Source organism: Haliotis rufescens, unplaced genomic scaffold (genome assembly GCF_023055435.1).
Source record: "Haliotis rufescens isolate VD_foot unplaced genomic scaffold, xgHalRufe1.0.p SCAF_8, whole genome shotgun sequence".
NCBI classification, from domain to species: Eukaryota; Metazoa; Mollusca; class Gastropoda; order Lepetellida; family Haliotidae; genus Haliotis; species Haliotis rufescens.
Genome location: NW_025964372.1, coordinates 4,607,959 through 4,626,744, shown reverse-complemented (window position 1 = coordinate 4,626,744; position 18,786 = coordinate 4,607,959). Strand labels below are relative to the sequence as shown.

Sequence of the window (18,786 nt, the reverse complement as noted above, 5' to 3'; positions counted from 1 at the left end):
CCGAAGTGGTAAACGTCTGAGACCTGCATCACTTCAGGCTTTCCTCCCACATTAAGCTGACACGCCGCGATATAACTGGAATACTGTTGAAAGCGGCGTAAAACCCAACTCACTCACTCACTCACTTTCAAGTTTAATCTTACCACACGAGTTTCCGATATAGTTGCCACTACAGGTACATTTGCAGGCAGCAGTGTCCAGAGTGCCTCCATTTTGACAGGTCCTTGAACAACCACTAGGCGCTGACAAAACACAACCATTATCAGATCGTCGTCGATTTACGATTTAATGGCGTTTATAAACTTTAACAACATACTACTTCTGTTTGGTGTTAGAATATCTTAGAAAATTTTGCTCTGAAGGGGAACTATGAAATAAAACACATAGCATGTGTTCCTGCAGGAACATACAATGTTTTCGTTTAGATGTAAACGTTGAAGGATTATTCACTTGAATTTGAATTTGGTTTCAGAAGACGAGTAGAGGGTCAACTTTGCTATACTTAAATTAATGATAAAAGTCATATTTCCATTCTTATACATCATTTTAACCAATAGTAAACATATTTTTATTCCCTGTTGATACTGAACTCAATTCAGTACATACGTGTTCCACAGTAGGTTCCGGTGTAGCCGTCCCTGCAGGAACAAGAACATGTGGCTGACTGTTGTGTTCCACCATTCAAACACCCTCTAGAACATTGTGCTGAAACGAACAACATTGAAACGAAATGATAAATTAGAACGTTGTTTGTTCTGTTGGCAGTTTTCGAACAATTCAGAAACATTCTTGTAATTTTGTCATGTTTTCATAATTTATCTAGTCAGACATTGCGGTAGTTCTTTATGTGGACTGCTGACAGACGTAAATACTTTATGGATAGTTTTCATATATGTTGTCATGTTGATTGATTGATTTTGATAGGTTGGTTTATATCTAAATGTTACGTCAATATTGTGGTTATAGTTTTTCGCAACATCTTTTTGGAACCGACGACGTTTTCCGGCGGTTCAAAATGTTAAATTTCACGAATGGCACGTTTAATTGAAATTTAGGGGTGTAAAGTAAATAGTGTGGGTGTAAAATAAATCCACAGTGAAATTTCTTTGAATTCTAGGATTCAATTCCGCTCAACAGCGTTTCTCAACCAATCGGATTGCAGCACACACTCCTAATTAGTTTCCAGATTGCATCATGTACGTTTCAAGGTCAATCTGAGAATATTAGTAACTGATTCTAAGCAACTGAATTGGTGGAATGTTCATCAATGAACACTTTTATGATGTAAATGTTTAGCTATATTTACCGCATGTGCTACCAGTCCACAACGGATCGCATGAACAGGTACACGTATCTCGGTTCAGAGTACCGCCATTACTGCAGGTTCTAGTGCAGGTATTTGTTTCTGAAAAAAATCAATACATCCAAATACAATACCTCAATATACATACCTCAAGGGGTGTGATTCAATTGGTTTCTTTAACAGATTCATGCTCAGAAGAATGTTATGTCGGTTCCAAGTCGTTCCCTTTTGATGGCAGTGCATGTGTTTACAGACATAGCAAGGTCTTATCAGAGATTGGTAAAATGGCTCAGGTGCCGTTGAGCAATATTCAATCACTCAGTGTGTTAAATATGCTAAACAAAGTCAGGTTTTCGATTATTTTCAGTAAGAGTTTCACACAATAATTATGTGTGATTATGCATGTTTTAGACAATATGATATCAATTGTGTATGATGGCGTCGATAAGAAACAGGAAAATGGAAATGAACCAGTGTTCCTCCGTTGAAACACGACCGAGTGCACGTGTTCGTTTCTATAGTAGACAACAAGAAAATATCAACAACACTCAGGAAAAGAAAGAAATCACTGGTAAGCCAATTATAAGGTATTTTTACTAGATTGTGTCCAATGGTAAGAAAGGTTTCGAAACGTTTTACTTACAGTAGTGTTTCAATTAATTTATTAATTAATAACTTCACCCAAGAATGTTCGATGCCAGCTGCTTTGTTTTTAAAATTAGATTTGCCATTCACAACTTACCACACGTGGCTCCGGTGTAGAATGCTCCACAGGCACACGTGCAGGTATCTGTGTTCAGTGTTCCTCCATTAAGACACGACTTAGTGCATGTGTTCGTCTCTGAAAAAGAAAGCAACAAAACGTCATTAACATCAGGGGGAGAAGAGTAATATTCACAGTTATTATTCAATCAGTTAGGTTTGTACATGAACTGTATATGGATACACCTCATTCAGAAGTGTTCTACACCAGGTTAGACTGATCATTATATTTAGAAATTCACAATTGACGTACCTTCCTATGTGCTATAACAGATGAGAATTTCTTGAAATTCATAACTTACGACAGGTGGCACCAGTGTAGAATTCTCTACAGAAGCACGAGAAGAAAGGTAAATGTTGACAGGTGAATATTAGCACCTAAGCCCCTATCTCACATACACGATTTAAGAAATTGCGAACACGATTTAAGAAAAGTTGAAAAATCGTGTTGATTCGTGCTCGACCTTGTGGTTTATGCAAATTTCTTAACCAAACACGACCCTCATACGACCCTCATACGACCTTCATACGACTGAACACAACACTCATACGACCGTCATAAGATATTGATACGATACAACGCGATTTAACCTCATTTAACACGACCCCAATACGACTGTCATTCGACCAAACACGACTGTCATACGACGCCCATACGACTTAAAAACGAATCAACACGACCGCCATACGATTACACCCGAATCATTACGATGTCCATACGACTACAAAAATAAACACGATCTACATTCGACTGGGCAAGACCTTCATACGACATATTTTTGTTTATTTCGGTCACGTGAGTCATGTAGTATATAAGCTGCATTGCAACAGCATTTCTGTGTCAGTCTTTACCATGTTCAACAACATGTTTTTGTTGTTGGCGATTTTGGTTGTGGTTCAGAGGTTTCAGCTGGCTCATATCTTGTCCCTGGGTACCGGGTGGATGTTCATCCATGGTAGGGGATGAAGGATGTTTCCCTTTCGAAGGTTTTGCTTGAAGGAGCTTCCGTTTCGGCCGCCTGAGGGTTGGCATGGCTGTAGAATGAGCTTTCACTTTCAGGGGGTTTCCCACGTTCTCACTCAGTCACGTGATGGGCTCTTCCGGTCGTATGACAAACGTATGAATTTTGTGTTCAGGCGTATGGGACTCGTTGGAAAGTCGTATGAAAGTCGTATTGAATCGTGTTAAAACGTATGAAAATCGTATGAGTTTCTTCCCACGATCCCCAACACGACTGAACGCCACTGAACACGATCTTCATACGATTGAACACGACTGTCATACGACCTTCATACGACTGAACGCGACTTTTCAGCTCGGCTTAAATCGTGTTATAAATTTTTGCATTGCAAAAATTTATAACACGATTTAAGCCGAGCTGCGACGTCCATACGACCGACGCGACCGACCACGACTTAACACGAATGAGCACGAATGAGTGCGCGAACCTTCATACGTTCTAACCCGATTTACGGAAAAACGTTAAATCCTGTTCATTCGTGTTCAGATTCTTGAATGTGAGATGGGGGCTTTACTCCGAAATCACTGTGTCTTTGTTAATTTCAAACAGTATCAATGCAATTTGAAAAAAATATCACGTTTGCAGCACAACAATAATATACCGTGCATTCATATGCACACATGTAATACAGAAATGTACTATAACAGATTGGAATCTAAAGAATGTTTTGACGTTCACAACTGACCACACGTGGTTCCAGTGTAGAAATCTCTACAGGCACAGGTGCAGGTATCAGTGGTCAGTGTTCCTCTGTTGAGACACGACCTCGTGCATGTGTTCGTTTCTGTAAAGCGATTAAGAAAATATACCCAGTAAAGCTAGCATGACAAAAGCACCAATGAAAGCTTGTTATTTGACTTTTATTCTGTAATTTATGGCATCATAGTCTTTCAAAGTCATAGTTTCTGTAATGCAAAATGTAATGAAAAAACAACCACACAAAAAATTCAAAGCTTATTATTTTATAATGTTTTTATCACATCTATCACTCTGCCAGATTTGTGTTATTTAATAGCAGCACGATAGATTCGTGCCAGGAACATAACAATTAGAACATAACTCGAATTATTCATCGATACACATTTGACATCATCTGGGATTCCAATTAAAATTCATAATTTACCACACGTGGCTCCGGTGTAGAATTCCCTACAGGCACACGTGCAGGTATCTGTGTTCAGTGTTCCTCCATTGAGACACGACCTCGTGCATGTGTTCGATTCTGAAAAGTTCGGGAATAAATATCACCAAAATCACGGGGAGAAAGGAAAAAACTGACAGCCGGTTTTTTTTATCTTTGTTTTGTCAGGTTTAATATCAGGATTTCATTTCCAGTTTTATGATAGTATCGGAAAAAGGTCAAGAGAGAAACTTAATTTCAGCTTGCATGCTTATATATAGTTCAGAAAGTACAGTACGAGCTAGGATTCTGGAGTATGTTTGGACAATAATAACTTACGACACACGGTTCCCGAAAAGGGAGCGACGCATGCGCAGGTGCAAGTATCTGTGTCCAGTGTTCCTCCGTTGAGACACGACCGAGAGCACGTGTTCGTTTCTGAAGTAGATGACAAAAATATATCATTAAAAGCATGAAAAGAAAGGACAAGTTGTTACACAGTTCTGTTTTATCAGATTTGGCGTTGTTTTAATGTTATAAAGGTTTCGAAAAGTATTGTTCACAATAGTGTTATCATAAAAACATGTCTTTAATTGTGCATGAATTAACACATCCAAGAAGTTGGTCTGCAGCTAGCATGACAAAGGATACATATGAAATGCTTGTTACGTTATGACATCATAGTCTTTCAAAATCATATGTTCTGTAATGCAAAATTTTATGAAAAAAATAATAATTGAATTTTGTCAGTTTTTGTGTGGTTTCTTTATGTAATATAATGACAGCCATGGATTCGTCCACGCCACTGAAACATTTACTGTAACACAACAAAAACTATGCATAGATATACCTCAAGTGTTTTCACGAGCCCAGAAAAATCATTGTATTTGGAAATTCGGAATTTACGAACGTTCCTATGTAAAGGTAACAGATGGGAATCTAAAGAATGTCTTGAAATTCATAAACTTACGACACCTGGTGCCAGTGTAAAACTCTTCACAGACACACACACGTGCAGGTATCACTTTTTCTGTTATTGTTTTACATTTGGGGGTCTGAGGTAATGACTTCAACTGATTCTTTCACGGCAGTAAAACAATTCTAACACAACTCGAACTATTCAAGCTATTAGGTCGTCGAGGAATGTTCGACATCAGCTAAGATAGGTTGAAGCAGGATCACGAGAGGTACATGGGGTTGTATGCGTCACGCGTTAGGTTTTATACCACAAGCCGGAGGCTAGTGGAATGAAACCTAACGGGGGACGCATAAAACCTGATGTACCCCGAGTGATCCTGCTACCAGGAATTTATCCTACCGACATGTTTTAATATGAAATAGTAAATGAATTAAAACAAACTTCATATAGATAGAAAACAGCTGTTCGGTTGAGCAAAGGATAGCTTCACGTGACCTTCATTGACTTGGGAAAAGTGTGCAGCGTTTTGTTTGGAAGCAGAGTATAAGGGATTTATTCTGCCTCTCAGAAGTCAACGTGCAGCCTGTATTGCTCATGGCGGGGTATAAGAGATTCCTTCCCCTCCAAGGCGGAATACACAGTATCCAAGATCACGTGGACCAATCGGATCTCATCATTCTGACATGGAGATAGGATAATATAAATTCAGAACTTACGACACGTGGCTCCAGTGTAGAATTCCCTACAGGCACACGTGCAGGTATCAGTGTTCAGTGTTCCTCCATTGAGACACGTCTTAGTGCATGTGTTCGTCTCTGAAAACAACACAAACTATCAACAACAGCACGAGAAGAAGGGTTTCTATTGATAGATAGATATTAGCATGCTGGCTTCCTAAATCAACGTGACTTTGTATATTTCAAACTTATAACAGTATCAATAACAGTTGAAAAAAATATCTAGTTTACAGTACAACATTAATATACCGTGCATTCATATGCACACATATAATACAGAAATGGGCAATATTACATAGGAATTTAAAGAATGTTTTGAAATTTCGAACTTACGACACGTGGTTCCAGTGTAGAACTCTCTACAGGCACACGTGCAGGTATCAGTGGTCAGTGTTCCTCCGTTTTGACACGACTTTGTGCATGTGTTCGTCTCTGTGATGCGAATGAGAGCCAGTTACTATTAGTTTTTGAAATTTATGCTGCCATAGTTATTTTATTTATGACATAGGATACTATTGAAAGCTTATTTGACTTTTATTTTTCTAATTTATGGCATCATAGTCTTTCAAAGACATAGTTTCTGTAATGCAAAATTTAATGAAAACAATAGCCTGAAAAAAAATAATTCAAAACTTATTATTTTCTAAGTCTTTGTTACATCTATCACTCTGCCAGATTGATGTTATTTTATAGCGGAACGATGGATTCCTGCCAGGAACATAACAATTAGAACATAACTCGTATTATTCATCGATACATGCCGTCCAGGAATATTTGACATCATCTGGGATTCTAATTGAAATTCAGAACTTACGACACGTGGCTCCGGTGTTGAATTCCCTACAGGCACACGTGCAGGTATCTGTGTTCAGTGTTCCTCCATTGAGACACGTCTTAGTGCATGTGTTCGTCTCTGAAAAAAGAAAGCAACAAAACATCATCGTGAAAAATGATAATACTGACAGTCAATGTTCAGTAATTGAATTTTTGTCAGTTTTTTTGTGGTTTCTTTATGTAATATAATGACAGCCATGGATACTTCCACGCCACTGAAACATTTACTGTAACATAACATGAACTATAAATGGATATACATCAAGTGTTTTCAGAAGCTCAGAAAAATCATTGTATTTGGAAATTCGGAATTTACGAACGTTCCTATGTACAGGTAACAGATGGAAATCTAAAGAATGTCTTGAAATTCATAAACTTACGAAATAAAACAAACTCTGAATAGATAGAAAACAGCTGTTCGGTTGAGCAGAGGATAGCTTCACGTGACCTTCATTGACTTGGGAAAAGTGTGCAGCTTTTTGTTTGGAAGCGGGGTATAAGGGATTTATTCTGCCTCTCAGAAGTCAACGTGCAGCCTGTATTGCTCATGGCGGGGTATAAGAGATTCCTTCCCCTCCAAGGCGGAATACACAGTATCCAAGATCACGTGGACCAATCGGATCTCATCATTCTGACATGGAGATAGGATAATATAAATTCAGAACTTACGACACGTGGCTCCAGTGTAGAATTCCCTACAGGCACACGTGCAGGTATCAGTGTTCAGTGTTCCTCCATTGAGACACGTCTTAGTGCATGTGTTCGTCTCTGAAAACAACACAAACTATCAACAACAGCACGAGAAGAAGGGTTTCTATTGATAGATGAATATAAGTATGTTGGCTTCCTAAATCAACGTGACTTTGTATATTTCAAACTTATAACAGTATCAATAACAGTTGAAAAAATATCTAGTTTACAGTACAACAATAATATACCGTGCATTCATATGCACACATATAATACAGAAATGGGCAATATCACGCAGGAATTTAAAGAATGTTTTGAAATTTCGAACTTACGACACGTGGTTCCAGTGTAGAACTCTCTACAGGCACACGTGCAGGTATCAGTGGTCAGTGTTCCTCCGTTTTGACACGACTTTGTGCATGTGTTCGTCTCTGTGATGCGAATGAGAGCCAGTTACTATTAGTTTTTGTAATTTATGCTGCCATAGTTATTTTATTTATGACATAGGATACTATTGAAAGCTTATTTGACTTTTATTTTTCTAATTTATGGCATCATAGTCTTTCAAAGACATAGTTTCTGTAATGCAAAATTTAATGAAAACAATAGCCTGAAAAAAAATAATTCAAAACTTATTATTTTCTAAGTTTTTGTTACATCTATCACTCTGCCAGATTGATGTTTTTTTATAGCGGAACGATGGATTCCTGCCAGGAACATAACAATTAGAACATAACTCGTATTATTCATCGATACATGCCGTCCAGGAATATTTGACATCATCTGGGATTCTAATTGAAATTCAGAACTTACGACACGTGGCTCCGGTGTTGAATTCCCTACAGGCACACGTGCAGGTATCTGTGTTCAGTGTTCCTCCATTGAGACACGTCTTAGTGCATGTGTTCGTCTCTGAAAAAAGAAAGCAACAAAACATCATCGTGAAAAATGTAATACTGACAGTCAATGTTCAGTAATTGAATTTTGTCAGTTTTTTTGTGGTTTCTTTATGTAATATAATGACAGCCATGGATTCTTCCACACCACTGAAACATTTACTGTAACATAACATGAACTATAAATGGATATACATCAAGTGTTTTCACGAGCTCAGATAAATCATTGTATTTGGAAATTCGGAATTTACGAACGTTCCTATGTACAGGTAACAGATGGAAATCTAAAGAATGTCTTGAAATTCATAAACTTACGAAATAAAACAAACTCTGAATAGATAGAAAACAGCTGTTCGGTTGAGCAGAGGATAGCTTCACGTGACCTTCATTGACTTGGGAAAAGTGTGCAGCTTTTTGTTTGGAAGCGGGGTATAAGGGATTTATTCTGCCTCTCAGAAGTCAACGTGCAGCCTGTATTGCTCATGGCGGGGTATAAGAGATTCCTTCCCCTCCAAGGCGGAATACACAGTATCCAAGATCACGTGGACCAATCGGATCTCATCATTCTGACATGGAGATAGGATAATATAAATTCAGAACTTACGACACGTGGCTCCAGTGTAGAATTCCCTACAGGCACACGTGCAGGTATCAGTGTTCAGTGTTCCTCCATTGAGACACGTCTTAGTGCATGTGTTCGTCTCTGAAAACAACACAAACTATCAACAACAGCACGAGAAGAAGGGTTTCTATTGATAGATGAATATAAGTATGTTGGCTTCCTAAATCAACGTGACTTTGTATATTTCAAACTTATAACAGTATCAATACCAGTTGAAAAAATATCTAGTTTACAGTACAACAATAATATACCGTGCATTCATATGCACACATATAATACAGAAATGGGCAATATCACGCAGGAATTTAAAGAATGTTTTGAAATTTCGAACTTACGACACGTGGTTCCAGTGTAGAACTCTCTACAGGCACACGTGCAGGTATCAGTGGTCAGTGTTCCTCCGTTTTGACACGACTTTGTGCATGTGTTCGTCTCTGTGATGCGAATGAGAGCCAGTTACTATTAGTTTTTGTAATTTATGCTGCCATAGTTATTTTATTTATGACATAGGATACTATTGAAAGCTTATTTGACTTTTATTTTTCTAATTTATGGCATCATAGTCTTTCAAAGACATAGTTTCTGTAATGCAAAATTTAATGAAAACAATAGCCTGAAAAAAAATAATTCAAAACTTATTATTTTCTAAGTTTTTGTTACATCTATCACTCTGCCAGATTGATGTTTTTTTATAGCGGAACGATGGATTCCTGCCAGGAACATAACAATTAGAACATAACTCGTATTATTCATCGATACATGCCGTCCAGGAATATTTGACATCATCTGGGATTCTAATTGAAATTCAGAACTTACGACACGTGGCTCCGGTGTTGAATTCCCTACAGGCACACGTGCAGGTATCTGTGTTCAGTGTTCCTCCATTGAGACACGTCTTAGTGCATGTGTTCGTCTCTGAAAAAAGAAAGCAACAAAACATCATCGTGAAAAATGTAATACTGACAGTCAATGTTCAGTAATTGAATTTTGTCAGTTTTTTTGTGGTTTCTTTATGTAATATAATGACAGCCATGGATTCTTCCACACCACTGAAACATTTACTGTAACATAACATGAACTATAAATGGATATACATCAAGTGTTTTCACGAGCTCAGATAAATCATTGTATTTGGAAATTCGGAATTTACGAACGTTCCTATGTACAGGTAACAGATGGAAATCTAAAGAATGTCTTGAAATTCATAAACTTACGAAATAAAACAAACTCTGAATAGATAGAAAACAGCTGTTCGGTTGAGCAGAGGATAGCTTCACGTGACCTTCATTGACTTGGGAAAAGTGTGCAGCTTTTTGTTTGGAAGCGGGGTATAAGGGATTTATTCTGCCTCTCAGAAGTCAACGTGCAGCCTGTATTGCTCATGGCGGGGTATAAGAGATTCCTTCCCCTCCAAGGCGGAATACACAGTATCCAAGATCACGTGGACCAATCGGATCTCATCATTCTGACATGGAGATGGGTTTTTTTAAATTCAGAACTTACGACACGTGGCTCCGGTGTAGAATTCCCTACAGGCACACGTGCAGGTATCAGTGTTCAGTGTTCCTCCATTGAGACACGTCTTAGTGCATGTGTTCGTCTCTGAAAACAACACAAACTATCAACAACAGCACGAGAAGAAGGGTTTCTATTGATAGATGAATATAAGTATGTTGGCTTCCTAAATCAACGTGACTTTGTATATTTCAAACTTATAACAGTATCAATACCAGTTGAAAAATTATCTAGTTTACAGCAGAACATTAATATACCGTGCATTCATGTGCACACATATAATACAGAAATGGGCAATATCACGCAGGAATTTAAAGAATGTTTTGAAATTTCGAACTTACGACACGTAGTTCCAGTGTAGAACTCTCTACAGGCACACGTGCAGGTATCCGTGGTCAGTGTGCCTCCGTTTTGACACGACTTTGTGCATGTGTTCGTCTCTGTGATGCGAATGAGAGCCAGTTACTATTAGTTTTTATAATTTATGCTGCCATAGTTATTTTATTTATGACATAGGATACTATTGAAAGCTTATTTTACTTTTATTTTTCTAATTTATGGCATCATAGTCTTTCGAAGACATAGTTTCTGTAATGCAAAATTTAATGAAAACAAAAGCCTGAATAAAACAAACATTTCAAAACTTATTATTTTCTAAGTTTTTGTCACATCTATCACTCTGCCAGATTGGTGTTATTTAATAGCGGAACGATGGATTCGTGCCAGATACATAACAATTAGAACATAACTCGTACTATTCATCGATACATGCCTTCCAGAAATATTTGACATCATCTTGGTTTCTATTTGAAATTAAGAACTTACGACACGTGGCTCCAGTGTAGAATTCCCTACAGGCACACGTGCAGGTATCAGTGTTCAGTGTTCCTTCATTGAGACACGTCTTAGTGCATGTGTTCGTCTCTGAAATGCGAATAGGAATCATTACCCAGATATCGGTTTTGTATGACAAGGCTACCACATTATTAACATGCACTGGGTCAACGGTCCTGACCAAGAGGAAGTATGTCAGTTCTTTATATCCGCACATCGCTGCGAAATAGAAGTAAATAGTTTTAACTATTACTTTAACATGTATGCATGTGTTGTGTTCAATCTCCCGTGTGCCTTAAATACATGATGCAGCGCTGACTTCAGGGCAGTAACATTGATTGTACGCATATTTCTAGGTTCGATTGTAATTGTGTTCCAATGTTTTTTTATTAAGGGCACTGTCCATACCACACAAGTCCCCAGACGAACCCGTCGGACAAACACAGAGACAAGAGGTGCTGTTCAAAAAACCGTTGTTTAGGCACTCCTTGTTGCAAGTACCTGCAATAGAGAAAAAGGAATATATTCGTAAAACGTAATCATGATTCATGTACATATGATATAAAGGGCTGGCATTCTAGGGTATCAACCGGTTGCATCATGTGGCATGGTATGCTGTTATTTCCACTTAGAGTGAGAGAGTACGTGAGTATCGTCTTTTAAACCCTGCTTTTAGCAATATTCCAGTATATCACGGCGGGGGACACCGGAAAATGGGCTGAACATATTGTACCCATGTGGGTATATAATCGAACCCGGGTCAACGGCGTGACGAGCAAATGTTTAACTCCACCGCGCCTTCCCCATGGAAATAACTGACAATTTCAAAATCTGCTTGAAGTGAGGTAAAAATTGACGATTCCTTTTTCAAAATCTACGGAGTGCCTTAAAATTGCCTCGAAGTTGCATCCCCCCCCAAAAAAAAAAAGAGAAAAAAAAAATTAGCAAGAAAAAAAAAGAAAGAAGTGAAAACATACAGCACATGAATAAATAGATTGTAATGATAAACTGCCGGGCAAAGGAAGGACTACACCCATGTGTGAAGGTCGATACAAATGAAACAGAAACAAGAAACGAATATTCGATGGTGACGTATTTGATGTGGGTATCATTGTGATTGAACTACTTTGGAGAATGTTTTCAACCTGGTACTAAGTGTTCATAAAGTTTGTGGATGATGTGTCAGATCAAATGTGTATACGTTCCTTTGCCCGGCAGGGTATTTTCATACTTACGTTTTGTACACGTTTCACAACAAAGTCGTCTGTTATTTTCAGAATCACACCTGCTGACGAGATTGGCCGGGATGAATTCAGGGCAGGTTTGATTGAGGGGAGAGTAGACGATACCTGGCCTGTCTCCATACAAACAGTCCTCTACAAGGAGGATAACATAACACAAAGGCATCCTTAATAAAAGTTTCCATGACATTTTCAAATGGACATAACACTGCTATTGACATATGAAAATAGAACCTAAAACAACCTACAAGAATGACTTGAAAGGAAACATATACATTTATTATACCAGTGGGTTAAAGTTCTTACTTCGAGAATGTATAAAAAGAGGGAGCTGTTTAAAACTACCGATAACCTTTTTTTGTATTAAAATGTCGATAAATCATGCAAGGTGTCATGCTTATGGGTGTAACTAAAAACTCCTAAACCTTTTTTATAGTATGAAACACCCGATTAACGCCGGAGCATGTAATACTTCATGTCCATCTGACAATTATTATGTATATATCCCAAGTGGCCATGGGATGAAACATTATTTCACGCTTATACTTAGTGTTCACAAAATAGACTTTGGAAGTAGAAATTTTGCCAGGTGAAAACTCAACAAAACATTCACCTGAAATCCAGTCTCAATTTTGAAAGTATATGATCTTAATAGATATACAGCAAGAACAAATTACTGCGATAACATCCTCAACATACGGATTTCTAAAACAAAATTATATTTATAAAGATTTTTATTTAGAACGATATGGACAAAATATATTGATCACGCTTCTAAATGTGTGCATATTTCTGGGTTGGTTGGTTGGTTTGTTGTTTAACGCCGCACTCAGCAATATTCCAGCTATATGACGGCGGTCTGTAAATAATCGAGTCTGGACCAGACAGTCCATTGATTGATATCATGAGCATCGATCCACGCAATTGGGATCGATGACATGCATCAACCAAGTCAGCGAGCCTGGCCACCCGATCCCGTTAGTCGCCTTTTACGACAAGCATAGTCGCCTTTTACGGCAAGCATTGGTTGCTGAAGACCTATTCTACGCCGGATCTTCACGAGTCGCATATTTCTGGGTAGTGAAACTAACTACACGTATTACCCTATAGAACACAAGTATTGCTTGGCAGATCTAGACTGGGGGGATTGAATTTGTATTAAATATTATTTCAAAGTATCTTTTAACAAAATGTTTAAGGTGTCCATCCTCAGCTCAAAGAAACATTACAGTTCAAATATACAAAGAATAACTACATGGTTTCTAAAAACTTATAGAATTATACATAAGAACAAGAACAGTGTTATTTCAGCCATTGAGAAAGTACCGTTTGCGACAGGAGCGTCTTCCGAGTAGACACACACTCCTTCCTGACACCACTGAAAGGATACGAAAAGGATGTATTACATCTAGATCATAGATGTAGATGAAAGGATACGAAAAGGGTGTATTACAACTAGATCATAGATGTAGATGAAAGGATACGAAAAGGATATATTACATCTAGATTATAGATGTAGATGAAGGGATACGAGAAGGATGAATTACAACTAGATTATAGATGTAGATGAAGGGATACGAGGAGGATATATTACATCTAGATTATAGATATAGATGAAAGGATACGAGAAGGATATATTACAACTAGGTCATAGATGTAGATGAAGGGATACGAGAAGGATATATTACAACTAGATCATAGATGTAGATGAAGGGATACGAGAAGGATGTATTACATCTAGATTATAGATGTAGATGAAGGGATACGAGTGTGATATATTACATCTGGACAATATATGTAGATGAAGGGATACGAGAAGGATGTATTACATCTAGATTATAGATGTAGATGAAGGGATACGAGTGTGATATATTACATCTAGACAATAGATGTAGATGGAGAGATACGAGAATGATATATTACATCTAGACAATAGATGTAGATGGAGAGATACGAGAATGATATATTACATCTAGACAATAGATGTAGATGGAGAGATACGAGAATGAGATATTACATCTAGACAATAGATGTAGATTGAGGGATACGAGAATGATATATATTACATCTAGACAATAGATGTAGATGGAGAGATACGAGAATGATATATTACATCTAGACAATAGATGTAGATGGAGAGATACGAGAATGATATATTACATCTAGACAATAGATGTAGATGGAGAGATACGAGAATGATATATTACATCTAGACAATAGATGTAGATGGAGAGATACGAGAATGATATATTACATCTAGACAATAGATGTAGATTGAGGGATACGAGAATGATATATTACATCTAGACAATAGATGTAGATGGAGAGATACGAGAATGATATATTACATCTAGACAATAGATGTAGATGGAGAGATACGAGAATGATATATATCACATATGGAAAATAGATGAAGCTAAAGGTATACGAGAATGATATATCACATCTGAACAATATACGTAGTTGAAAGGATACAAGAATGTTATATTACATCTTGACAATAGATGTAGTTGTGTTGAACATGGAAACAGTTTATGAAGCAAACGCACGTCTTCGTGTTTGCGCAACCGTGAAGATCCGGGATAGAATAAGTCTTCAGCAATCCATTCTTGCCGTAAAAGACGACTATGCTTGTCGTAAGAGGCGACTAACGGGATCGGGTGGTCAGGCTCGCTGACTTGGTGGATGCATGTCATCGATCCCAATTGCGTGGATCGATGCTCATGATATTAATCACTGGATTGTCTGGTCCAGATTCGATTATTTACAGACCGCCGTCATATAGCTGCAATATTGCTGAGTGCGGCGTTAAACAACAAACCAACCAACTTCGGGTTTGCGATGTGGACTTTGCTCAGCAAGATATATTGGTTTTTTTTTTAATTTTGTAGAGGAATACTTACCAAAGTGATAGTTTTATCATTTGCTTATGTATTTAAACTGAAGAGTAAAACAGTATTCCAGTTATATCGCGGCGTGTCAGCTTAATGTGGGAGGAAAGCCCGAAGTGATATAGGTCTCAGACGTTTACCATTTCGGTGAAACCCATGAGCACGGGTATGGTGCTGACAAACCTAGAAACGTAATCGGGATTCGACCCCACAATCATACGTTTCTGGTGTGTCCAAGGGACGCAACTCTGCACAACGAATTGCGGCGCCTCAGACGACTGGGCCAAAGTTATCTATAGTTAGCGATATTATATCAAAAACATGAACTGTATTGGCGCTTAGTCAGAATACTTTTACATGGTTATATTTGTAAAGAAATATAATTTGATTTAAACTTTTAAAAATAAAAATTACAAACTTCTTTTACTTCACGTGCTTTGAAAATCTATAAATTAGCCTTATTGTTTAACAGATGGATGCGAATGTACAACATTTAAAATTGATAGGGATTATTTGGTTGCACATTTCTTTCTTACTCCAGTCTTCTTTGAACCAATTTACTTTTTTCAAAACGTCAACGAGACACATATTACTTTTACAAACTGTTGCAGGACTGAGTGATGGATAAATGCACATAATCATATTTAACAAGAGTTTCAAACTCAAATGCATAAAAACCAAGCTCTGTATGCTTCACCTTGCCCCTCAGTTTATATGCATCTCCAAAGAAACATTTGCTCTTATAACATTAGAAACGAACTTCCTGGAAACCTCTGACATTAGCCTTTATGGCGCATTTTGTCACCTGTGCATCTAGTGTTGGCATCGTTCGAAATACGCAAATGTTGAAATGAGGTTTAACATCATTCATATCAACCCTTTCATAATCTTTCATAATGATTTGTAAATGTTTTCTTCAGTTCTTTATATATGCAAATCCAGTGGAACAAAACGATACATAATCATACATTGCACTTTCAAGATCAACGAACCTTAAGTATAACCCACTGGCCAGGTTGGGATGCTGGAGTAACTTTTGTTTTTTTACTTCTTGTTGTCACACTCAGCAATTGCCAAGCTACATGTTTATGACAGCGATCTGTAAATAATCGAGTCTGGACCAGACAATCCAATGACTGACACTATGAGCATCGATCAACGCAAATGGGATACGATGCGATGCAGTGGTGCTGACTACCCTATCCTGTTAGTCACCTTCTACGACAAGTATGGTTTGCTGAAGACCAATTCTAATCCGGATCCTCACATGACTGCTGGGTTTAACTGCATTAATTGTCCAACATTGTCTAATATAAATTATGAACGGTTTGGTTTCTTGGAATTATCTTACCTTTTTATCGCCACACGTGGTTCCTCTTGCAGCATAATGCCACCAACATTTGCCATTTTCTGGATTAAGGCAGGACATCTTCTGGCACACTGTGATGCCCGTCAAGTCCACACCCTGTGATTGTCAACAGCCAACATCATTATACATCCATCATCCATATACATGTAATTGTCACTGTTTTTTAGCCCAAATGAATCTGTTTCTGATAATGGTTATAAAATGCATTAGCTTTGACGTTTTATACTTTTAGTGCGTTAGTTTCGCGACAGTACCGCGGTAGGATCGCGAATGTACTGTTGTACAATACCACAATTACCGCTATATTTTCGCGAAAATACCGCAAAAACGTTTTACCTACCACAGTTGTAGAATTTCCAAGCCAAAATTTGTACGGTCATGTTTAGGTAACATTCGTGAAATTAAAACTTTAATATCTTTGGTATTCAAACGTTTATCCGTGCCTATCCCAATGCTGCATTTTCAAAACTTACGAATCCCAATGAGATCTGCATCATAGTATGAGTGAGAAAGTGAGTGTGGTGACGTACTCATGCTTCAACAACTCGCTTACCCCACCACCGCACGTCTTAGTGAGTAAAACGTTACACCGCTTTTAGCAATATTCCAGCGGCAGGAGACACCAGAAATAGGCTTCACCCATTGTACCCATGGAACTTCAGCGTGATATTGCCCTAACTTCAGCGTGACGAGCGAAAGCCTAAACCACTAGGCTACCCGTTCGACCCACCCACCCCGCCCCGCCCCGCCCCACCCCGCCCCACCCCGCCCCACCCCGCCCCGCCCCACCCCGCCCCACCCCGCCCCGCCCCGCCCCACCCCGCCCCACCCCGCCCCGCCCCGCCCCGCCCTGCCCCACCCCGCCCCACCCCGCCCCACCCCGCCCCACCCCACCCCGCCCCGCCCCACCCCGCCCCACCCCGACCTACGTCGGAAGATCTTACCGTACACAAACGAGCGCCTGTACCATATATGAGTTGACACTGCTCATGCACATCATACTGTTGTCCGTGGAATTCCCCTGTTACATCAGGGACTGATACCTGTGGCAGAGACTCCAGGAGACACGCCTTGGAGAAATCAGTGCTGACACTAGGCGATAAGAAGTGAAATTTAACATGGCAATTACTATTACAAACACAGTGTTATCCCATAGGCCACATCTGTTACATTTGACCACTTTCTAAATTGCATTGTGTGTTCATAGCTTTCAGCCATGGGAGCCGTGCCAATTTATACTTGTCAGAGGGTGTACACAAAGTATGTGGAAGCCTCGGTAGCTGAGTGGGTTAGATCGCTGACTTCGTGTACTGGTAGTTAGGTGCCTTGGTAGTATGGTTCGAATCCCGACGGGACTCAAACCAAAAAAGTACAAGTATCTGTTTTCACAAAGAAAGTATTATCCCAAATATAACATGTGTTACATTTGACCACTTTCTACATGGCATTGTGTGTCAATATATGACATGTCTACATACGTTCCTTAAAATACTCAACAACACTTAGCGGAAGGGTCGTTGTTCGGATTGGTACGACAGGGGAGTACCCCGGGGGTGGTCATCTACAAACAGAATGTACCCAGTAATTACTAGAAGGCCCCTGCGTTTCCAGCCGATTTCCCAGATATGCGTAGCAGTGCGAAATACGAGATTAAGTTTGAGTTAGTGTGAAACTATCAAACACGGGTAATCGACTAGGTTCATCATGATCAACTCGAAAAAGGAGTATAACTATTACAGATCTTTATTTTGTAGATATAATTTTAATTTCTATATAGTTGTGATATAGTGATAGTACCGCGATAGTACCGCGATAGGGCCGCGATAGTGCCGCAAAAGTAGGTAATAGTGCCACGAAAGTGGCGCCATATTGGTACACTGCATGTACACTTCAGAAATGCTGTCATGCGTTACTTCCCCATGTATATCTGATGGATGTCGTTGTTTTGCCTGGGAACTGTACCTTTCGCTTGACAATAAAATCAAGTCACGGACTGATTTCCGTGATTTCGATGGGCTGTCTACACGTACT

The 18,786-nt window shown here is 38.8% G+C and overlaps 1 protein-coding gene across 12 annotated transcripts in view; it reads right to left on the bottom strand.

The window, feature by feature from the left end:
- Window positions 1-18,786, bottom strand: part of LOC124112317 (fibropellin-1-like) — a 38,375-nt gene that overhangs the window by 3,230 nt on the left and 16,359 nt on the right. The window contains exons 12-35 of one of the 12 annotated variants that reach the window (XM_048389292.1): window positions 17,700-17,847; window positions 16,738-16,851; window positions 13,822-13,873; window positions 12,490-12,630; window positions 11,663-11,755; window positions 11,246-11,344; window positions 10,762-10,860; window positions 10,409-10,507; window positions 9,722-9,820; window positions 9,241-9,339; window positions 8,888-8,986; window positions 8,201-8,299; window positions 7,720-7,818; window positions 7,367-7,465; window positions 6,678-6,776; window positions 6,197-6,295; window positions 5,843-5,941; window positions 4,547-4,645; window positions 4,211-4,309; window positions 3,773-3,871; window positions 2,046-2,144; window positions 1,307-1,405; window positions 607-705; window positions 144-242 (exon numbers count right to left, since the gene is read on the bottom strand). In XM_048389292.1, the coding sequence (XP_048245249.1) occupies window positions 144-242; window positions 607-705; window positions 1,307-1,405; window positions 2,046-2,144; window positions 3,773-3,871; window positions 4,211-4,309; window positions 4,547-4,645; window positions 5,843-5,941; window positions 6,197-6,295; window positions 6,678-6,776; window positions 7,367-7,465; window positions 7,720-7,818; window positions 8,201-8,299; window positions 8,888-8,986; window positions 9,241-9,339; window positions 9,722-9,820; window positions 10,409-10,507; window positions 10,762-10,860; window positions 11,246-11,344; window positions 11,663-11,755; window positions 12,490-12,630; window positions 13,822-13,873; window positions 16,738-16,851; window positions 17,700-17,847 (2,429 nt within the window). The remainder of the gene's footprint in view (window positions 1-143; window positions 243-606; window positions 706-1,306; window positions 1,406-2,045; window positions 2,145-3,772; window positions 3,872-4,210; window positions 4,310-4,546; window positions 4,646-5,842; window positions 5,942-6,196; window positions 6,296-6,677; window positions 6,777-7,366; window positions 7,466-7,719; window positions 7,819-8,200; window positions 8,300-8,887; window positions 8,987-9,240; window positions 9,340-9,721; window positions 9,821-10,408; window positions 10,508-10,761; window positions 10,861-11,245; window positions 11,345-11,662; window positions 11,756-12,489; window positions 12,631-13,821; window positions 13,874-16,737; window positions 16,852-17,699; window positions 17,848-18,786) is intronic. The other 11 variants (XM_048389297.1, XM_048389295.1, XM_046472372.2 and 8 more) reach the window with 11 other exon arrangements.